The sequence below is a fragment of the Ischnura elegans genome, chromosome 3, assembly GCF_921293095.1.
Source record: "Ischnura elegans chromosome 3, ioIscEleg1.1, whole genome shotgun sequence".
In the NCBI taxonomy this organism is placed as follows: domain Eukaryota; kingdom Metazoa; phylum Arthropoda; class Insecta; order Odonata; family Coenagrionidae; genus Ischnura; species Ischnura elegans.
In genome coordinates this window covers 122,192,304-122,210,459 of record NC_060248.1, presented here as the reverse complement: position 1 = coordinate 122,210,459, position 18,156 = coordinate 122,192,304, and the positions used below count along the sequence as shown (strand labels likewise).

The following is an 18,156-nucleotide window of genomic DNA, read 5'->3' as shown; positions in this document are numbered from 1 at the left end:
TCCGGACCCCCCCCCCCCCCCCCCCCGGACCTCCCCCTTGCTACGCCACTGTTTGGCCATCATTTGCTCTACATGGCTGCAATTTTGTATCTAATGATAGAAGCATTTAGTAGTGCAATATTTTTCTAGAAATATCTGAATTGTGTAATGCATTCTTCAAAAGTATGTTTTCTTTTAAACCCATTAGTACCTTTTTTGATGGCAAGTTAATTGATAATTTGAGACAGGCCAAAGTGAATGTTTGCTTTTACAATTTGTCAACTCTGGACAGATTATTTATTAACTCCAGAGACAGTTTAAAAAAGGAAATACGTGGAGTATACATGTTTACACGTAACACTGAAGTTTGTAATTGTGTTCATGCAGGACAAACACAATAGAGTTTAAGTCAAGGATAGCAGAGCATTTGAATATTTTGTCGATGGTGGCAACAAATCTGATTTTGAAAATAATTTATTGAATTGTAATCACGTTTCAGATTTTAAAGAGGATGTTTTAGATTTTGTTGATGAAAGTGCTAAACTGTATTTTATTTAGAATTTTGAAATTATAGCATATTCCAAGCTGTCTGATAAACATCTTTTAAATGACCTAATGCCATTGTACCATGTACTCCTTTTCATATACCAAGTCCCCTGCCCCCTCCTTGAAAATATTTTGTCTCATCCACCCTCAGCCCATAGACTTATTAATACATACTGCCTTTTACTTTAATAATTACCTTATATTTTGATACCTTCTCATAGTAATGTGAATAACCCACAATGAAGGGTTGTCGCAACAAAGGGCTGGTTAATGGCAACATAGGTGTGACCATGTACCCCTTGACCCTTTATGTAGCTGATATTTCCTGTATTACTATGGATCTAGTGGGGGATGGGCTACATTTTGCCGTTAGTTAACCTTTGAATGTTGATGAAATTATTTGTTGTATGTTTTTTGTCTTTACCATAACTTTTTGATGTAGTGTTTATTGTTGTTCTTATTTTCCTAAATTGCAATTGTGTTTTAAGAACTTAGTACATTTTTGACTTGTTTTCCACTTTTGTCTCAGCTGTGGAAGCATTTAAGCCTGATCTCATCTCTGAAACTATTCTTCGCCGGCTTTTGAAGCAAGATATAATTCATCATGTCAAGGTTAAAAACCGTGAAAAATCTCGAGAAGATCCTTATACCATCATTTATGTACAGGTGAGTTTTTGTAAGTTCTTTTATATCTGGTTATATTTTGAAACATGCGTTTTTATTCTCAACAGAAAAGATACACCTGTACGTATGTGTTACACATTTCCATTTTCATGCAATTATCCATTCATGCATGCGTTCGTTTATTTTCCATTTGGGAACTCATTGACTGGTGTATGAAAATGTTAAAACTCATTTATAAAAAAAATGACTCTTTCATTGGACTTACACTTTGATTAGAAAGACAATATCAAGTTTCTTTTGTGGAAAACGTTTTTTGGAAAATCTTGGTCTTGTTTAAATTAGGCAAATTTCAAATTTATCCATTGAATGTGTTCTATGCACGACAGGTTTTGCTGTATTTTACAGCATTCTGAGGTGCAATTAATTTTCTCTGAATTCTGCTGTAAGAATGTTATTTTGGCCGACAGGGGGGTCTGAGGATGGGAAAAATGAGGGCAATGGGATAACTGGATGTTTTTGAGGTGTTGGAGGGTGAGGGCACCACATTGGTTCTGCGTTGTCTTTGTCGTCTTGGCCTGATTGGTCACAATGATGAAGTCCCACGTCCTGAACTGTTTGGGAAGTTATTCTTTTCTTGTGGGCGCTCTTGATCTTTATTTGTTCTTCAGTGGGGTGGCAGATTGTGTGTGAAGTTGGTTTGCTGGGGTGGAAATATTAGAGCATCCAAGGGTTCCTGGGAATTTTTGGTTGTCCATTGAGGCAATTGTGCAGTGGACACTTCGACAATTTATTTATGTTTTTGAATTCCTTTAGGAACTTATCTATAAATGTAACCTTCTATACTGCCTGTATTGGACGAAATCTGTACAAATATGTCTGCATATTGCAATGAAAAAAATTCTTAACTTTTATTTAGCTCTAGAGTTGCTTATCCCTTATTTTAAGTATTTTTGGATTTTCGATTGGCATCCTCTCTAGAATTAATGCTTTGATCATCCAAGTCACTTCTGGTTAAAGCCTGGAAAGTAATTATTATCTTTCTTATTCTGTAGTATGGAGTGTCCTTAAGTCACTTCATATAGCATGATGTGAATAAGTATATGTATATCGATAAGAGGGTGCATGTATCATTGTGAAAATCTCTAAAATTATGTATCTGGACTTAATGTATCCTCAAAACATGACTTAAGGCTCAAGAATATTCCAAACATTTATTGTGTGTCCGTAGTGAATATTCCCATTTTACATTATTCCTCAAAATTTGAAGATGTTTACATTTTTCACCATGCACATGGTGTGCCTATGCTATTCTTTTCTGTCTTCATGATTTGATACATGATTTTCTCTTCAGGGTAAGCCAGTGGATTATTTTGTCCTGATATTGGAGGGGCGAGTAGAGGTCACTGTTGGACGTGAAAACATGATGTTTGAGAGTGGCCCATTCACTTATTTTGGGTCCCAGGCCTTAACCACCAATGTTGGTGTTGGTAAGTTAGAGTTTTATTTTTGAATGTATTACTTTTTTATGAGTTTGCTGAGCATAAAATCTATTTTCTTGAAATGTTTTACAAGTTTTTTTTCCTTGTCTCATTATATACCATATCAGTTGGACTTTTCTGCTAGCAATCAATTGCTGTAAGCTTCTTTTCTCCTTCACTTTATTTATCATTTCTTCGTTTGGTATTCTTTATGTTAATTTAATTTTTTGCGCAGGCCAATGTCAATGTATGTAGTTTTAATCTGCTTAGTCCCTTCCTATTTTACTGCCCTGCAGAATATATGTTTCACAGGCTTGTAATGCCACACTCGATATGTAAGCATTTTTTCCTTGTATCAAGGGTGTTACTTTTGAATATTAAAATTTTACTCTTAATATGTCAAAACAGTGAATTGAATTTCATATATGGACAAAGTGTTGCTTATGCCTCACATTTTCATTTTGCTCTGGGTCAAAATGAAACATTATCATTTGATTTTGATTTCTATCCCTGAAATTCAATCACTTTCTCTCTTGTGTGGTTTTTTTGGTCATTTTGAGTGAATGATTTGCACTGATTTTTGCAGGTGAGTCTCCAACGGGCATTGGTGGCACGGTCGCATTGCCTTCGACTCCGCTGCAAGGCGCCTCGCAGCCCCTTCCTCTGTCGTCGCAGCAGCAGACGCCAGTGGGGAGTGGTGCAGGCAGTGGGGCCACCCCTGGTCCGGGATCTGCCCCTCACCACGGCAGCCTGCAATCCGTCAACCTCGATTCCTTGCTCAGGCACACGTTTGTTCCCGACTACTCTGTTCGAGCCATCACAGACGTTGTCTACATCCGCATTCGGCGCTCCATGTACTTGGCTGCCAAGCGAGCATCGCTCATGGAGCGCTCACAGAAGGGTGACCCTAAGCCAGGCCTAGACCTCTTCGAGAATGAGCTGGAGAGGGTGAGTGCTACTTGAGTGAATGAGCATTAAAGCTATGAAGGCATGTCATAATTTGGTAGAAATTAATGATATCACTCATTATAATTAAACCTGATTTTATCCCACGCGCTCTAATACTCAGTAACCATGATTTTGACACTGTGTCATCTTCCGTGTGCAGGTCGATGGTACATAGTAGATGGCCCTTGCTTCATATGCCACTAGTTGACTAGGGAAATTTCTCACTTTAATTGCCATAAGTTTCACCATTTCGAATGAAAATAACAAAAATGTAATAAACTTTTTTTGGTTGTGAGACCACATTTCAACATTAATATGCATCACCAATGATGAATGTTAGCATTTAAATCATAATTTGCCCTAATTATGACAATTTATTAGACTACTTAATGTAGTGCCTTACAAAGTCGCGTATGCCATGTGCTACACAAATTTTCCTTTTTCTCTAATTTTAATCGTAATGTGCAAAGATTATCTGTGTTATTTATAGATACACCTAACTTTCAAATAATTCATGTGATTCCAACTCTAAAATACTTTTCAAATTGGTAAGTCACTAAACAGTGGCACGGATAGTTCAAACGCTGGATCGACATAAGCAAAGCTGCATAATCAAGAGAATCAGAAACCATAGTCAAGTGCATTCTGCAATCAAAAACCAAGTCATGGTGGCATGGCCTACTTCCAAGTTTCTGATCCCATTCTTGTCTGATTTGAAGCAGATGTTCTTTGCCAGTCTACTTCATGTGTATATGTGCAAGATTTTGTCTCTTGTGGGAAGTTTTGATACATCGCAGTGATATTCAATGTTTATAATAAATGAGAAAATTTGGACTAATGATGAAATTTTCACCCTTTGTACTCCCTTCCCCTTCTTTTTTTTCTTCACTTTCCAGCTCTTGCATTCTGCTGATGAAGATGACAGGAGTAGAGGGTCCATAGATTCCTCGGCTCTTAGTCGAGGCATTACAGAGGCAAACATCACTGTCCCCCAGGTATGCCATACATATTAGCCGCACACTGTTTACTGTTGTGATTTCAGGGTTATGGGAGAGCATGTTGGCTCTGTGGGTAGAACCATGGGCTACTAATTTAAGGCTCCCGGATCTTCAGGTCCTTGGAGGAGCCTTTAGACATCTCAAACAAATGTTCTCCAAGTGTAAGGTGCTCAGGGATGGGAGCACCTTACACTTCTCACTTGATTTTATCAATTTCATGTGCCATTGGCTTGGTCTGCAACAAAAAGTGTGATACTGGACTGTGTGTGTTCATCCAGATAGCACAACTTGCACCAAAAATTTGGTGTCATATACCCTTAGGTATGCAGAAAAGTTTCTCGGGTTTCCCACGGGTTGATGTCGTCCATGTCTCCCGACGTTTCGATCCACGACTTGCTGATCATCCTCAGGGGATCTTCCGAATGCCGTTCTTCGAAAATTTTCCAGTATATATACACTCCATCCGAGTTCAGGTGTAACCTGATTGGTTCACGAGTGTTGTGGTTTTCCCACCATTTTTGTTGTTTATAATGGACTTCAATATTGGTCTCCAAGCATTGCTGATTTGGAAGCCAGTGTCCTTGTTGAAGTTGTTGCGGTTTATGCGGATCTGAATGGCTTCCTTGACAAGGTGGTCCCAGTAGCAATGTGCCCGGCATAGCAGTTTCGTCTCCTTCATCCGTCGGGAGACATGGACGACATCAACCAGTGGAAAACCCAAGAAACTTTTCTGCAACTGATACGCTGGGAAAACCTAAGATTTGCTTGTTGCAGGGTTCCCGCTCAACCATGAAAACCTTATAACCGTGAATAAGCCGTGAATTTTGTCCACTGTGAAAAAAAAACCTAGAAATAGCCGTGAATTTCGTCAGAAAACCTTAGAAATCTCTCAAACTTGATTGTAGACCTACGATAGACAGATTAAAAGAAAAATCGATATTTCGATCATGTTTCTAGGCTGAGTCAGTGCAGATACTGTCCACACATTTACCTGCACACGTGCATTCGAAGCGCAATTATTAATTGGTTCGTGTGCCATGACAGCACTTTGACCTTAAGCCTGCGATTGGAAGACTAAAACCCTGGAAAAAATCAGACACTTCTTCACTTCCCTGCCAGCCTGCTCCCTCCATTTTCCCACACACACCCTTCAGCTGGACCCGAATTATGCTAACTATAGGTGATGTGATAAAGGCCGCTATACGTGGTGAATGATCATGCGAATGATCATGTTGAATGATCACGGGATCATGTGAGCAAAATAGAACATGTTCTAATTTTCACTGAATGATCAGGCGCATGAAGGTTCATTCGCGAATTGTTCCATCGTACACGGTGATTGATCATGCTGCATGATCATGCGAATGAAATCGTTCCCCATGTATAGCGGCCTTAAGAGATAGCACTTTCATTGCTGCATTTGCATTCAGGGCATCTGTTGCGTTTGTTACATTTTTAGTGAACATGTGGCCTATGATTGTTACTTGTTCAATATTTCTGCCTAAAATGCCTTATCTATAATCGGTGAATTTCGTGACATTAAGACCGTGAAAACCTGGAAAAAACCGTGAATTTTATAATTTAGATTGAGTGGGAGCCGTGTATTATTTTTATCATTTCATTCGCTCACCATGTCTTGTTTGCTTCTCATGACGATACAGTAGACCCTCATTATTATTACGAAGTTTACGGGACCGAAAAACCGAGAGTTCATAATAATGAAGTTGGTATGAACATTTCTTTTAAGTATCATAAAAAAAACAGTGTGTTATATACGCGATTAAATTAGTACTGTACCATGAACTGTACCTATGCATTACAAACCTTGAATTTGATGACATTCAGACCATGAAAACCTGAAAAAAAAACATGAATTTTATAATGTAGTTAGAGTGGGACCCCTGTTGTTGTCTCCATACCTTCCAGCAAAAGGCGGTTTACACTATGCATACATGTATATTCCTTTTCAATATGGATTTTATTTTGTAAGACATACCTGATAGTGAAACATCAGGCCCCTTATGTGTATTTTCACTTGAATAATCCTGAAAAATGTATACTTATATGTTATGGTGCATTTATTTCTTTTTTTGTAATCAATAAAGCAGTGTAGTGTATGCAGGATACAACGTGAGGGTTCCCATGAACAATTAGGGGGCTTAAAATTGGCTGGATCTATTGAGTCTGTCGAGAATATTTTGTAATTAAGCCAGCATTTCAAACTGCTCTAATACCAAACAGGATTGGATAAGTTAAGAATATTATCTACTGAGCTACCAGTTATTCTCTTTTGTTCATAAGAGCCGTTCTTTAATTTTTAAGATTTCATTCTGAGAATGTAACCTATTAGGTTACCCTATTGACCTATTAAGTAACCTCCTAGCATTAATAGGTTGTAATTTTATAACTAAGCCATAAAAAAAGTGGAATTTAGGAACAGTAAATACTAGAGATGGGTCGAATAGCAGATTTCTCGAATTCGAATATCGAATTCGAATATTAAATCATTGCTCGAATATTCGAATACCTCGAATTTCGAATACCTCGAATACTAAATGATGAATGCTGGAATGTTTGACTCGGTTGCCTATGCAGCAGGCAACTCAAGATTTTGGGGAGTAATTTTGATTTACTTTAAAGGATTCGAACAGGAATTTAGCTGATTAATGAATATTTTAATTTTATGGAAACAATTGGGCATATAATTAATTCAACTAACATCGCTTTACCCCCACTTCTGCTGCCAAGTGCTAGCTGACAATCTGAGGCATTTTGCAAAATACAAGCTCTTTTCCACCGGATTTTCTTCAACTATTTTCAGTCCATCTTTGGGAGTTCTCACGAGATAAGAAGATGAATTGGAATTGCTATCAGGGAGAAACCAAATATTCTGTGAAAATATCCCTTTGTCTGGGACTGTAAAAATAAAGATTTATAGCACCACTCATTAATTGTAACTTGATATATGTTTTCGGAAAAAAATACCGCATCAACTTCCGAGAAGCTTTGCTGCTCAAATCGAGTTTCGCCAGAATGCTAGGTCTCCGTCTTATTTTGACATTTATTTCTTTGCGTAAAATGCTTAAATAAACTCAGAAATACGTCGTGTTTGGTCTTATTCTTTTTGAAATTACGCGCACATTACTAATATTTCAATTCAATAAAGGTGTAACATCAATTGACGAAAGTTATTCTTAGACACCTTTTGCGCTAATAGATGACTCATGCAGCGGTTGACCTCCACAGAAATGGAGAACTTCGAAGCTGGTAGGAAAAAAAAAGGTCAGTGGGGGAGGAAAGGGAGGGCCGGAAACACGTTTCTATTGTTCTCGTGTAACCCGGTATTTTTTCGAAGCTAAGGTCTTCGTAATATGATACCTGCGCGAGCTGTGACCTTTTTTTATTTCGAAGAAGAGGAAAGCCTCAGAGGGGTGGGCTAGTGCTGAATGGAGAGGGATGCCGGATCTTGGGAAATGCGCTAATGTAAGTATCCCACGGTACTCACACAGAAGTTGACCTCCAGAAATGGGTAACTTCGAAGCAGGTAGCCAGAAAAAGGTCAGTGGGTGAGAAAAAGGGGGAGGGCGTGAAACACGTTTTTATTGTTCTCGTAACTCGATATTTTTTTCGAAGCAGGGGTCTTCGTAATGCGATCCCTGCGCGAGCTGGGACCTTTTGTTTGATTTCGGAGAAGAGGAAAGCTTCAGAGTGGGTGAAGCGAGTGCTGAATGGAGGGGGATAGCGGATCGTGGGAAATGCCCTAAGGTTGCTATCCCACGGCACTGAGGTTCTCCTGGTGGGGGGAATCGGAGATTTTCGGATTTTTTCACCCGACCATTTTCGGTTCCCCTCGTCGAACTCTTTTCACCGCTAAAATCCACGAATTTGATGTAATTCGTCAACTTGCGTAAAACGGCGCTGCGAGCACTAAATGACTACAGTTCTCTACATTTTTCCGAGTCAACTACCAACGACGTGCGTGCGACAGTGTATGACGCGAAATTCAAAGTATTCGAGGTATTCGAGGCGGTACCTTTCGCATAACTATTCGAAACCTCGAATATCGAATACTTTCTAATATTCGAGGTATTCGAGTATTCGCGGATACTATTCGCACATCTCTAGTAAATACCATTTGGTTTCATTCCATTTTAAACATTACACGAAAGTATTTACCAAGAAACTGAAAAATACATGGCCTAGAATTTGAGATCATGAGTTGCCATCTTTTCATAGTTTTGCAAAATAGATACTGTTTTAGAATGCAGTAAATATTTTTTAAATAAATTTTTGTTTTTTTTTCTTTCAATTTATTTCTTAATCCAGGACATCTAAAAATGGTATAGTAAAATTTTTCATTTGAGTTTATCTTGAAATTACAATAAAAAGACATCTTCAAGCAAGACTTCTCACCTGCATAATGCTCTCACTCGTAAGACATTTTTTCTCTTTGGATCTGGAGGGTCTTACAATTAATGTTCCATTGTAGATGTAATCAGTGGGATAACTGTTGGAAAGAGTTGACTTGGTTGCTACAGGGGCAGGTGGTTTTCAATCTAATGGAATAATTTGCTGATTTAGTATTGGCCGCTTGACACATGTCGAGGCACCAGTAGAGAAGTAGTCACATTGCCTGCTATTGGGTGCAGGTAAGGTTGAGGGGGTGGTGTCACATGTGGGCTCCCCTGTGTCTACTCCCCTAGCCCTCCAATATCTCAGAAATGACATCAGATAGAAAAAACTAACGTCTCTGTAAATTTTATTTTTGCCCTCGAGAGACCTACGTATAATTTTTTGGAAAATTCCAATTTTTCAAGTGGGGTATTTTAGACCTCATTTAGCACATGTTAACAAAATTGGACATGAAAAATAATTTCTCGGGTGCATTTCTTCATCAAAATGACGGATGGAACTTCATCTGTATCAGAATAATCTGGACCCTAATGTGCAGTGAAAATCCTTTTTGTTCAACGATAGTTTGATTTCTCCTTAAGGACCTATTGCTACTTCTCTAAAAATTAAATATCATATTGCTCTCAAACAATGGTGGACAATATTCACTGCATTAAAGAAATAGTTTTAGTCATTTTAAGGAAGGAACGGAACACAAAATGGTTTTTAAAGTGAACCCATGATGAAGGAGGGAGCTACAGTATTGCTGTAAAAATTTGTAAAAAAAACTTTATCCTCTTTGAATGATATGAAACAGTTCCCTGTATATTGTAGCTTTTATCAAGTAAGGTTCATTACAGCATCACTTTTTTCAGTTTGGACTTAGGCTGCAAACTGATCAGCATTGTAAACATCTCTACCTCAGCTTCAGGGAGGAGTTGTATGTATGCCCACTAATGTCATTCATTGCACTCATTTATTTTGCTGAGCACAGTTGAGCAAAAGCCTTTCACAAGTTGTGGTGACTAATATTATTGCTTTCATTTCTAGTGCAAATATGATGATTTGGAGAAGGTAATGAACAATGTGTATCAGGGGTACAGCTAGGAATTAAGGTGAGGGGAAATTTTAGGTGCAACCAATATTGAGGGGTCTGGAGGGTGTGGAATACCTGCCAGGGTAAGCGGTAGGGGCCCTCCTCCAGAAAAAAAATTTAGATAAATTGTTCAAAATATTGAGTTTTATGGCATTCTGAGGGATATTTCAATGATCCTTACACTATTCTATAAGTAACATTAATCCAATTATGTAAAATGGATTAAACTTAAAAATTTCTCTGAGCTCTGGGGGGGTTTTATCCCCCAAAACCCTCCTCGCTGCACCACTGATGTGTATTATTTTGAAGAAGTCAATGTGCGTAAATGTACTACTGTCAATATTTTCATTGCCTCCAACAAATTATGAAGATCTTAGGCTATTCTTCCCTTTTCCTGTTTGCTGAATGAAGAAAATTTTTGGCTAAATATGATATAGATTATCTTTAGGAGATGAAAAATTGTAGTATTTAAAGATAAATATAATCATCAATCTAATATTTTCAATCAACCATCGCAACAGTCTAGTAATAGTCATTGTCTCATTTTGTGTGTAGTCTCAGAGAACGAGAACTTATGGGTTAAACATGAGGATTATGCTTTAAAAAAGAATATTTTCTCAGTAATCTCATTTGCTTGTTATTGCAAGGGTACAAAAAATGTATGAAGCTCATAGTACAGTCATGGACGAGAAAATGAACGGCAGGACTTATGCCGAAAAGTGTTTGCAGTGAGTAGTAAGTACAATTGTGATTGTATTGCAATCAACAGTGAGTTACTGAGGATGGACTAGTTCAGAAGCATGAGGGCAAAATATTCTTCATTCTTGTTTTCCTTTCACATTTTAATTGCCATGATTTTGTGTGGCTCCCTAAGTATGTGAAATTGCTAAAATAAATTGTGAAACAGTCATAAAAGAATTACGACAAGAATATCGATAAAATCTACACTTAGCTGCTAATTCTAAAAAGCTATGTTAGCTGCAAATTCTAAAAAGTAGAAATTATGGTGGAAGTGGTCAGATTTCTCTGGTCCCACCTCTGTCCCGGAGTGTACCTATTGTTATAGAAGATTTGCGTGAAGGGATTGTTAGGGTGGGGTAGATGATGACTGGCTGACGGTAGGATGGCCTCCTCCAATATCACCTATTAGGAAACTAAAAAGAGGAAGTGAAAGGCAGGAAATTTTTCTTGCCTGAAAGTATTCAATCATTTCAAGTTATGTACTGTACAAATTGGAAACTTCCACCAAGTTGATCGTGTGAGTCGGTGATTTTTAGTCAGATGAAATTTTTCACTCAACACATGTGATAAAATCTGAATCTCATAATATTTGGAGATATGCAGTTGTTAGAAAGATCACTTTCATCTACAATCCATCCACCTTGTTGGGATTCTAAAAATATCCCAATTTTTGGAATATCTTTCAAGTAGTGATGTTTTTATGTGGAATTTACTCCAAATCACAATCCTAAATAACTGATATGCTTCATTCTTTGTTTTTAAATTACGTACTAATGTGCATAAGTCAAAAACAGTAGCAAGTTATTCGAGACAATTTTTGCATAAAAATGTGCTCGTATTTCCTAAATGCCTCCAAATCCATCTTTACAAAGTCCTTCTCACCAAGAAAACTTGTGAGCATTTTCCCATTGATTATTTATTTATTTGTTTTATTATTTTTTTATGAGCTTTCAGTGAGCTCTTAACTTGCAAATATGGTGCTCATGGTCGGGTGTGTATGAAGGAACCCTCCTGATACTCAGGTTGGGGGTGCAGTGTTGTAAAATTGAGGCTGCTAGCAGAGCTTATGAGAGTTGACTGGTCCATGACTGCACCTTCCCACGCTGAACTTGAATGTGTGCGCTGCAAACGTTCAAGATCCAGATGTTAGTGCAGCACATTTAACTCATTCTGGAGAAAATTTGAGAGTTGGCAATTAGTAATCATACGCATATTTTTAGAGCTCATATAATTAACAGTATTTCCATTATCTGGATTCAACTTGCTGATGCTATGAGTGCATTTTTTATCCTGACTTATGATTTAATGATTGACACCATAAATTTTAATTACTACCAGCAAAGGCGTACCGAGGATCAAAACTAGGGGGAGGCAAGCCATGGTTTTTCAAGTTGTAGATAACATTTAAGCATGGAAAAGGTGAATGAAATCAACATTTTAAGGAAACTGTAACAGCTTTTTATTAGTTTTAAAATTATTTGCTTGAAAAAATATTATTTTCCTTAAAGACATTTGTGATTTATGCATCTAGGAGGGGGCATCTGCTGCCCCCTCCTGCCCCTCGCTGGGTATGCCCATGACTATCAGTAAGTTGCATCTGAAGTATAGTAATATTGTTGATTGTGTGATTTGATTTTTAAGTAGGTTTTAATATTCTTTGCCATTTTAATATTATCAGAAATTATTACCTATAGAAGTTGCTTAGTGTGTATATTTGGCCATAACATGTTAGGTTTGCATAATTTAGCCATAATTTTTGCATAATTTAAGATACTCTTTACCATGGGTGTTGACTGGGATTTTTCTCTATTTTTTTATGGAAAACTTAATTTTTTTTGATTCTGCCATTGCCAATCAATATTTTATATAATGCTGCAGTTAAAGTATATTTGTGAAAAAGAATGAAGTTCAAAAGTACAGGATAGTGGAAACAATGAAGCAAACATGATGTGAATTGTATTAAAAATTGTCATTGCTCAAGCAAGCACGATGCTTCCGAGATTTCATTTTTTATATTAATTAGGTATCTACTCATCAAAATGCAAAGTTATCACTGCATATGAACCTAAAGTATGACAATGTAAAAAACGTACATCCAAATTTAGTGCTTATTACATTTCTAAATCTTACCCACAACTTTTGTGCCATAATAGTCCTGTATACATAGTTATAAAATACAAAATTTTTCATCATGATCTTTTTTTTTGCTGAGTTAGTTGGTTGGCTTCATTGCTGCACTTACAATGGAAGGGTTTGGAAGGTACCTAACAAGTTGCTTTCACATTAACTCTCACTTTTCACTGTCATTTCACCACTTCATCTCTAAATAATATGCACTCTCACGCGAGCACATTCAACCCGGAACATGTTGCTCAGTGAAGAAAAGGCAGATGGTATCATTTTGCCATTAATTATGGATGTGCTTCTGTGTCCTCTGACATCCTAGCACTGGATGTGAATTTGTTTCTTTCTGGTTGAATGTGTCGAAGCTTCCTCACATGTGCACCTTTCACGTTATGGGCACTGCAATTTCATAATGAACACAATTTTCCTATCCATTTGCTTTCCTCGTGATGTTACAGATTGGAGCTATTTGGACATCCTTGAGAAAGTTTTATGCTGAAATTAGTGCAATGCCCTAATATCTGCATAATGTTAGTTTCCCAATTTTTGTGTAGGGATCAGAATATTATGTACAAGAACAGCTCCCATCACTCCTCAATTTCTAGAAAGAGCAAGTGTTGACTAGGTTGTAGATGATTAATATCCGTGATGGGACGTTCGAATGGTCATATCATGGCTAACAGCGATCATGAAGAAGGGATCAAATTATTATTTTGGCATTTATGATTTATTAGGATTCACTTAATGCTCAATCTTCCTTCTCTGGAGCAATCAACATATGTAGTTGACAAACTTTGAATTTTCGAACATGAATCCAACATGGCACATTTACTGCAATAGGGTGGTTTCCTATTATTTTCTTATTGCCTAAATCGAAAGATTATTACTCCTGGAGAACGCATTTCACACTCTTAGATTTTCGAATGACGATATCTATTTTTTGCAATTAAACGAAAAGTGAAAATTTTCAAGAGCGCGAAAACGCGACGGGTAAGTAGGAATGATGGGAAAAGTCCGTGTGACGTATTGCTAGGTGGTTCAAGCTGTCGGCATGTGAGGTGACCTTGGGGCGAGGCTTGAGCACTGATAAGACGCAGGCTGCTAGCAGGTAGCTGAGTACCCTGTTAGCAGGTAGCGCTTGGCTTAAATAAGGATTATTATTTCCCTATCAAACGAAGGAAACTTTCCGAACTTAATTAATTTTACTGGGTGATTATAAAGAGATGTTTTCCTGAAGTCTGTGCCTCATGCATGGATTGGTAATCTCAGACGATGTAAAACTCCTATCTACTCATATAGAAACTAGGTCCCTGTGATGTCATGTGAAGTGGCATCGCTTGGGCGCCAATCTGGCCTTTTTCAAATGCAGTTAAAATTGACCATTGCCATTCGTCTAAACTGGGAATTCTTAAACCAAATAATTTGTATATTATGAATACACTAATGGTGGGTAACGAATCGCAATCAATACCTTTCGTTTTCTTTGATGAAGGAAACTACCCTATTAAGCTTTGTTCATTGCCATTTGGGGAGCAAGATGCTCAAAGGAAACTGAATTTGTCGGGTAAATCGTTGGAATGAGAACTTGTATCACATCTTCTCCTTAAGTTGGGTATTAATTATCATTGCATCAATCATATTTGGAATAGATGCTTTCGTCAAAAGTCTGGTTCAGTTGCACAGCTATGGTGTGTTTTGATTTTGAAGTACATAGTAGTAAAGGTGAGCCAATGTTCAACATAAATACGTGCTATGGCAAACGAATAAGAATAGAATGTTTTGTAACTACAGCAATGGATTCATGTATGGTGCAGAAATTAAATAAAAATTTGTATAACATGGCTTTAATTTGCAAAAACATTACATCAAATGCACCTTCCTGTGGTGAAGATCCTATAAGATAAGATATTATATATCTTTCAGAAACTTATAGGCATCGTCGGCATTAGTTAAGTACATAATTCACCTTCGCACTGCAATCAAATGTTTTCCCGTGACAAGATGAAGAAGATGAGTTTTGCTGTTCTCATAGTTTTTGCATGTTCTTCTTCACTCTTTCGACTGTACAAGCTAAATTTTTAGGGTTAAGCAATGTTTATTGATTCATTGTTGTCGTCGAATAAACAATGAGTAAAATGACATATGACACGACCCTATGGAGCTTCGGCAGAATTTCATACAAATACTTAAAGTTCAGCGTTCTACCTTCATTGCACCAATAGTACTGTAAATTTTGGATAACCAAGGGGGAGCTATAGCCCCCTAAGCCCCTTCCATAGATCTGCCACTGTCTGTTAGGTTTAAATGTAATCGAATACAATACCATGGCACTGCTAAACAAGCCATGCAACTTATCAAAGATTGTTAAAAAATATGATGAACATGATCGCCAGTGCCTGATGTACCAGTGAATTATGTAAATTAATGTGTTCCTTAATTTTTGACCAAAAAAATTATGAGCTCTCACCCCCAAATTTTGTTAAAACGTTCCTAAAATTTATCTTTACTCTTTCGGCTGTGGAAGCCAAACATTTACGTTTAAAAAATGTTTATTAATTCATTGTTGCATTCAAATAAACAATGAGTGAAACGATACATGACACGACCCTATGGAGCTTCAGCAGGATTTCATACAAATGCTTAATGTTCAGCCTTCTACCTTTTTTGCACCGAAAGTACTCAGAATGGTAATTTTGTTCGGACCCCCACTATTGCTGGGAGGTTAACCCCTGCTCCCCCCCCCCCCCCTTGTCCCTATCCTGAATCTGCCACTGCTAACAGATACCTACTTTCCATTTTTCTCTCATTTTTCATTGTGCTTCCTCAAAAAGCCTTGATAAATTACTCCAATGCTGAGTAATAATGGAAAAATAATCAATGCAAAAGTGATCCGAAAAGAGGAAGTAGTGAGTAGGGGCAAGTGACTTTCATGTTGTCCTTTGGGAATGGTGAAAGACAAATACAACGCTTACTTGGAAATGTTACATGCCAAGTTTGTTAAGAAACCTATTTATTTAAGTGAGGGGAAAAAGATTTAAAGGTGTTGCCTACTTGAATCTAGGTGTGTAGAGGTGTACAGACTCAATGCCAACTTTGCCCTCAATCACTGTCGTAACTCAAAAACGTTTTACAGATAATGTTTCAGGCTTGGGGCATCAGAATTTCCTAATAATGCATTTTATTGTATCATATTCCCCTCATTTCACTCTTAAGCTGCGTGATATGTATGAAGGTTCAGGTGTGGCTTCTACTTATCCTGTGATGTAAGGAAATATGCGTGTACATGTGCTTTAGTGTATAGAAGGCTACCAAATGCTGAATGATTTGCCTCTTTCCTAAATGCTTATTTCTTTGAGCTTGTGAGCTTTCAATGTCTAATCTTTCACGATCCTTATTCTGTAATATTTTTACCATGAATTGTATGGTTTTCCTCGTATCATATCATTGGTTTTGCAAGGATCGAATCAATACTTTGGTCAAATATATGTGGAATTTTTGGTAGAGCTCTAACTTTAACCCTTTAGAGACGGCGGAGTTTTCGTTTTAGCATGACTGCTGTACTGAGCCCCAAGAGACTCTTCTTTCTCGTGGTACGGGGCATTTTTGGAGGACATTCGTTAAGAAGGGTCTTGCAGATAATCACACCCTTTCAGCTCCAACCTTTTTCGACCCCTCCAAGTGAGAACTCCGCGCATTATCGCGGACTCTGAGGGTAGTTGTGCTCCCTCTTTTCTGGGTTTACAGCCATACCTGTGGCATTGGTTCGCGGTCGACTTATGGATTGCTTATATGTATTTGGCATATGGATAATTGTTGCTTGCATGTAAATTGCAGACTTTGAATTGAATTCCTCATTTTTTCTGAGCATTGTCAAATTTTAAACGAAGTTCTAAGGTAATATTAATGCAGCAACAATTTCCAAGTTGATGTTTATACAGAACTCACGATATAAGTAAATATTTATGGTAGAATTTCGTTTAAAAATTGTAAACGCTGCTCAAAAGACAAAGAACTCAATTCTTAGTTTATATTTCTTGAGAAATGAACAAATATTTGAAGGAATTCTTCTCGGGTTTTCCACCGGTTGAGGCTTTCCATGGCCGACGTTTCGAGGCTCGACTCGAGCATCGTCATCGGGGCAGCTGAATGTCGGACTGAGGGTTTGATTCCCTTAGATACCCTGCTTGGAGGTCAGGTGTCACGTGATTGGTTGAGGACTGGTCTCTTGGCAGCCAATCCGTTGATCCTTTGGCTTTTTAGAGCTGCCAGAACGGGTTTCCAGGTGTTGCTGATGGCATAGCCTGCATCACGGTTGAAGTTTTTGTGGTCCAATCGAATTTCTATGGCCTCCTTTACGACTCTATCCCAATATTTGGTGGAACGCGTCAGGATCTCGGCATCATCAAACTGGATGACGTGGTCGTGTTGTATGCTGTGTTCAGCTATGGCCAGCTATCCTATTTTTTAATTCTGAGTACATAGCCTTCACTTAGTGATGACTGTATCTGTTGCATGTTACTTTATCTTTGTCCTTGGCCAAGTGAGGTGCCAGACCTTTTTTTGATCAGGAGGGTGGAGATAATCTTTTGTCCCTTTCCCCTAGAGTCACCCAGCATACGTTTACATTCAACTAATTATCCATGCATGGTTTTGCTAAAACGAAATAGCTGCTGCAGTCTGGACTACAATTTACTCAGAAATTAAAGATTTTAATTTGTCAGTCCTTTACAGTTCTTAAATTAAATTCCAACATTTATATTAAGTTCTACTAGCAAAAAATATTGTATTTCTGTTTAAACTATGTCAAAAGCAATGATAGAGCTCCATTTTAAATTAGTAGTCGCTGAGCTAAGCATAAGGAATTAACTAAAAATCCTCAAAAAAATGCAAAAACCGATTAACATATTCGTCACTACACTACATCAATAAGCAACTGACAGTAGATGCAATCCCTGAGTGGGGCTTGTACTGTGATGAAAGGTGGAAAATACCTTCTCCAGGGAATAAGCAAGGGTATGGTGAGACGAGAATAAGTCTTTTTATGGTGCAAGAAGTCTTTGTGAATTTCAGTCTCCTGGTTCTTTAACTTATAGGTCTGCACAGACATAGCTTAGCAGCAGTTACAACTACACATGGCATTCGTTTTCTTGTCGAGAAGAACTTGTACCATATTAACGCATTGTTTGTTGTGAAAGAGTTAACCTTGATAGAGGTGGACTAAGGAAATACT

At 37.7% G+C, this 18,156-nt stretch overlaps 1 protein-coding gene across 2 annotated transcripts in view; it reads left to right on the top strand.

Moving 5' to 3' along the window:
* LOC124156472 (unextended protein) overlaps positions 1-18,156 on the top strand; it is a 182,047-nt gene that overhangs the window by 161,133 nt on the left and 2,758 nt on the right. The window contains exons 10-13 of one of the 2 annotated variants that reach the window (XM_046531041.1): positions 1,055-1,191; positions 2,501-2,636; positions 3,214-3,575; positions 4,472-4,570. In XM_046531041.1, the coding sequence (XP_046386997.1) occupies positions 1,055-1,191; positions 2,501-2,636; positions 3,214-3,575; positions 4,472-4,570 (734 nt within the window). Of the gene's footprint in view, positions 1-1,054; positions 1,192-2,500; positions 2,637-3,213; positions 3,576-4,128; positions 4,415-4,471; positions 4,571-18,156 lie in introns of those variants that run through there. The other variant, XM_046531042.1, reaches the window with a different exon arrangement.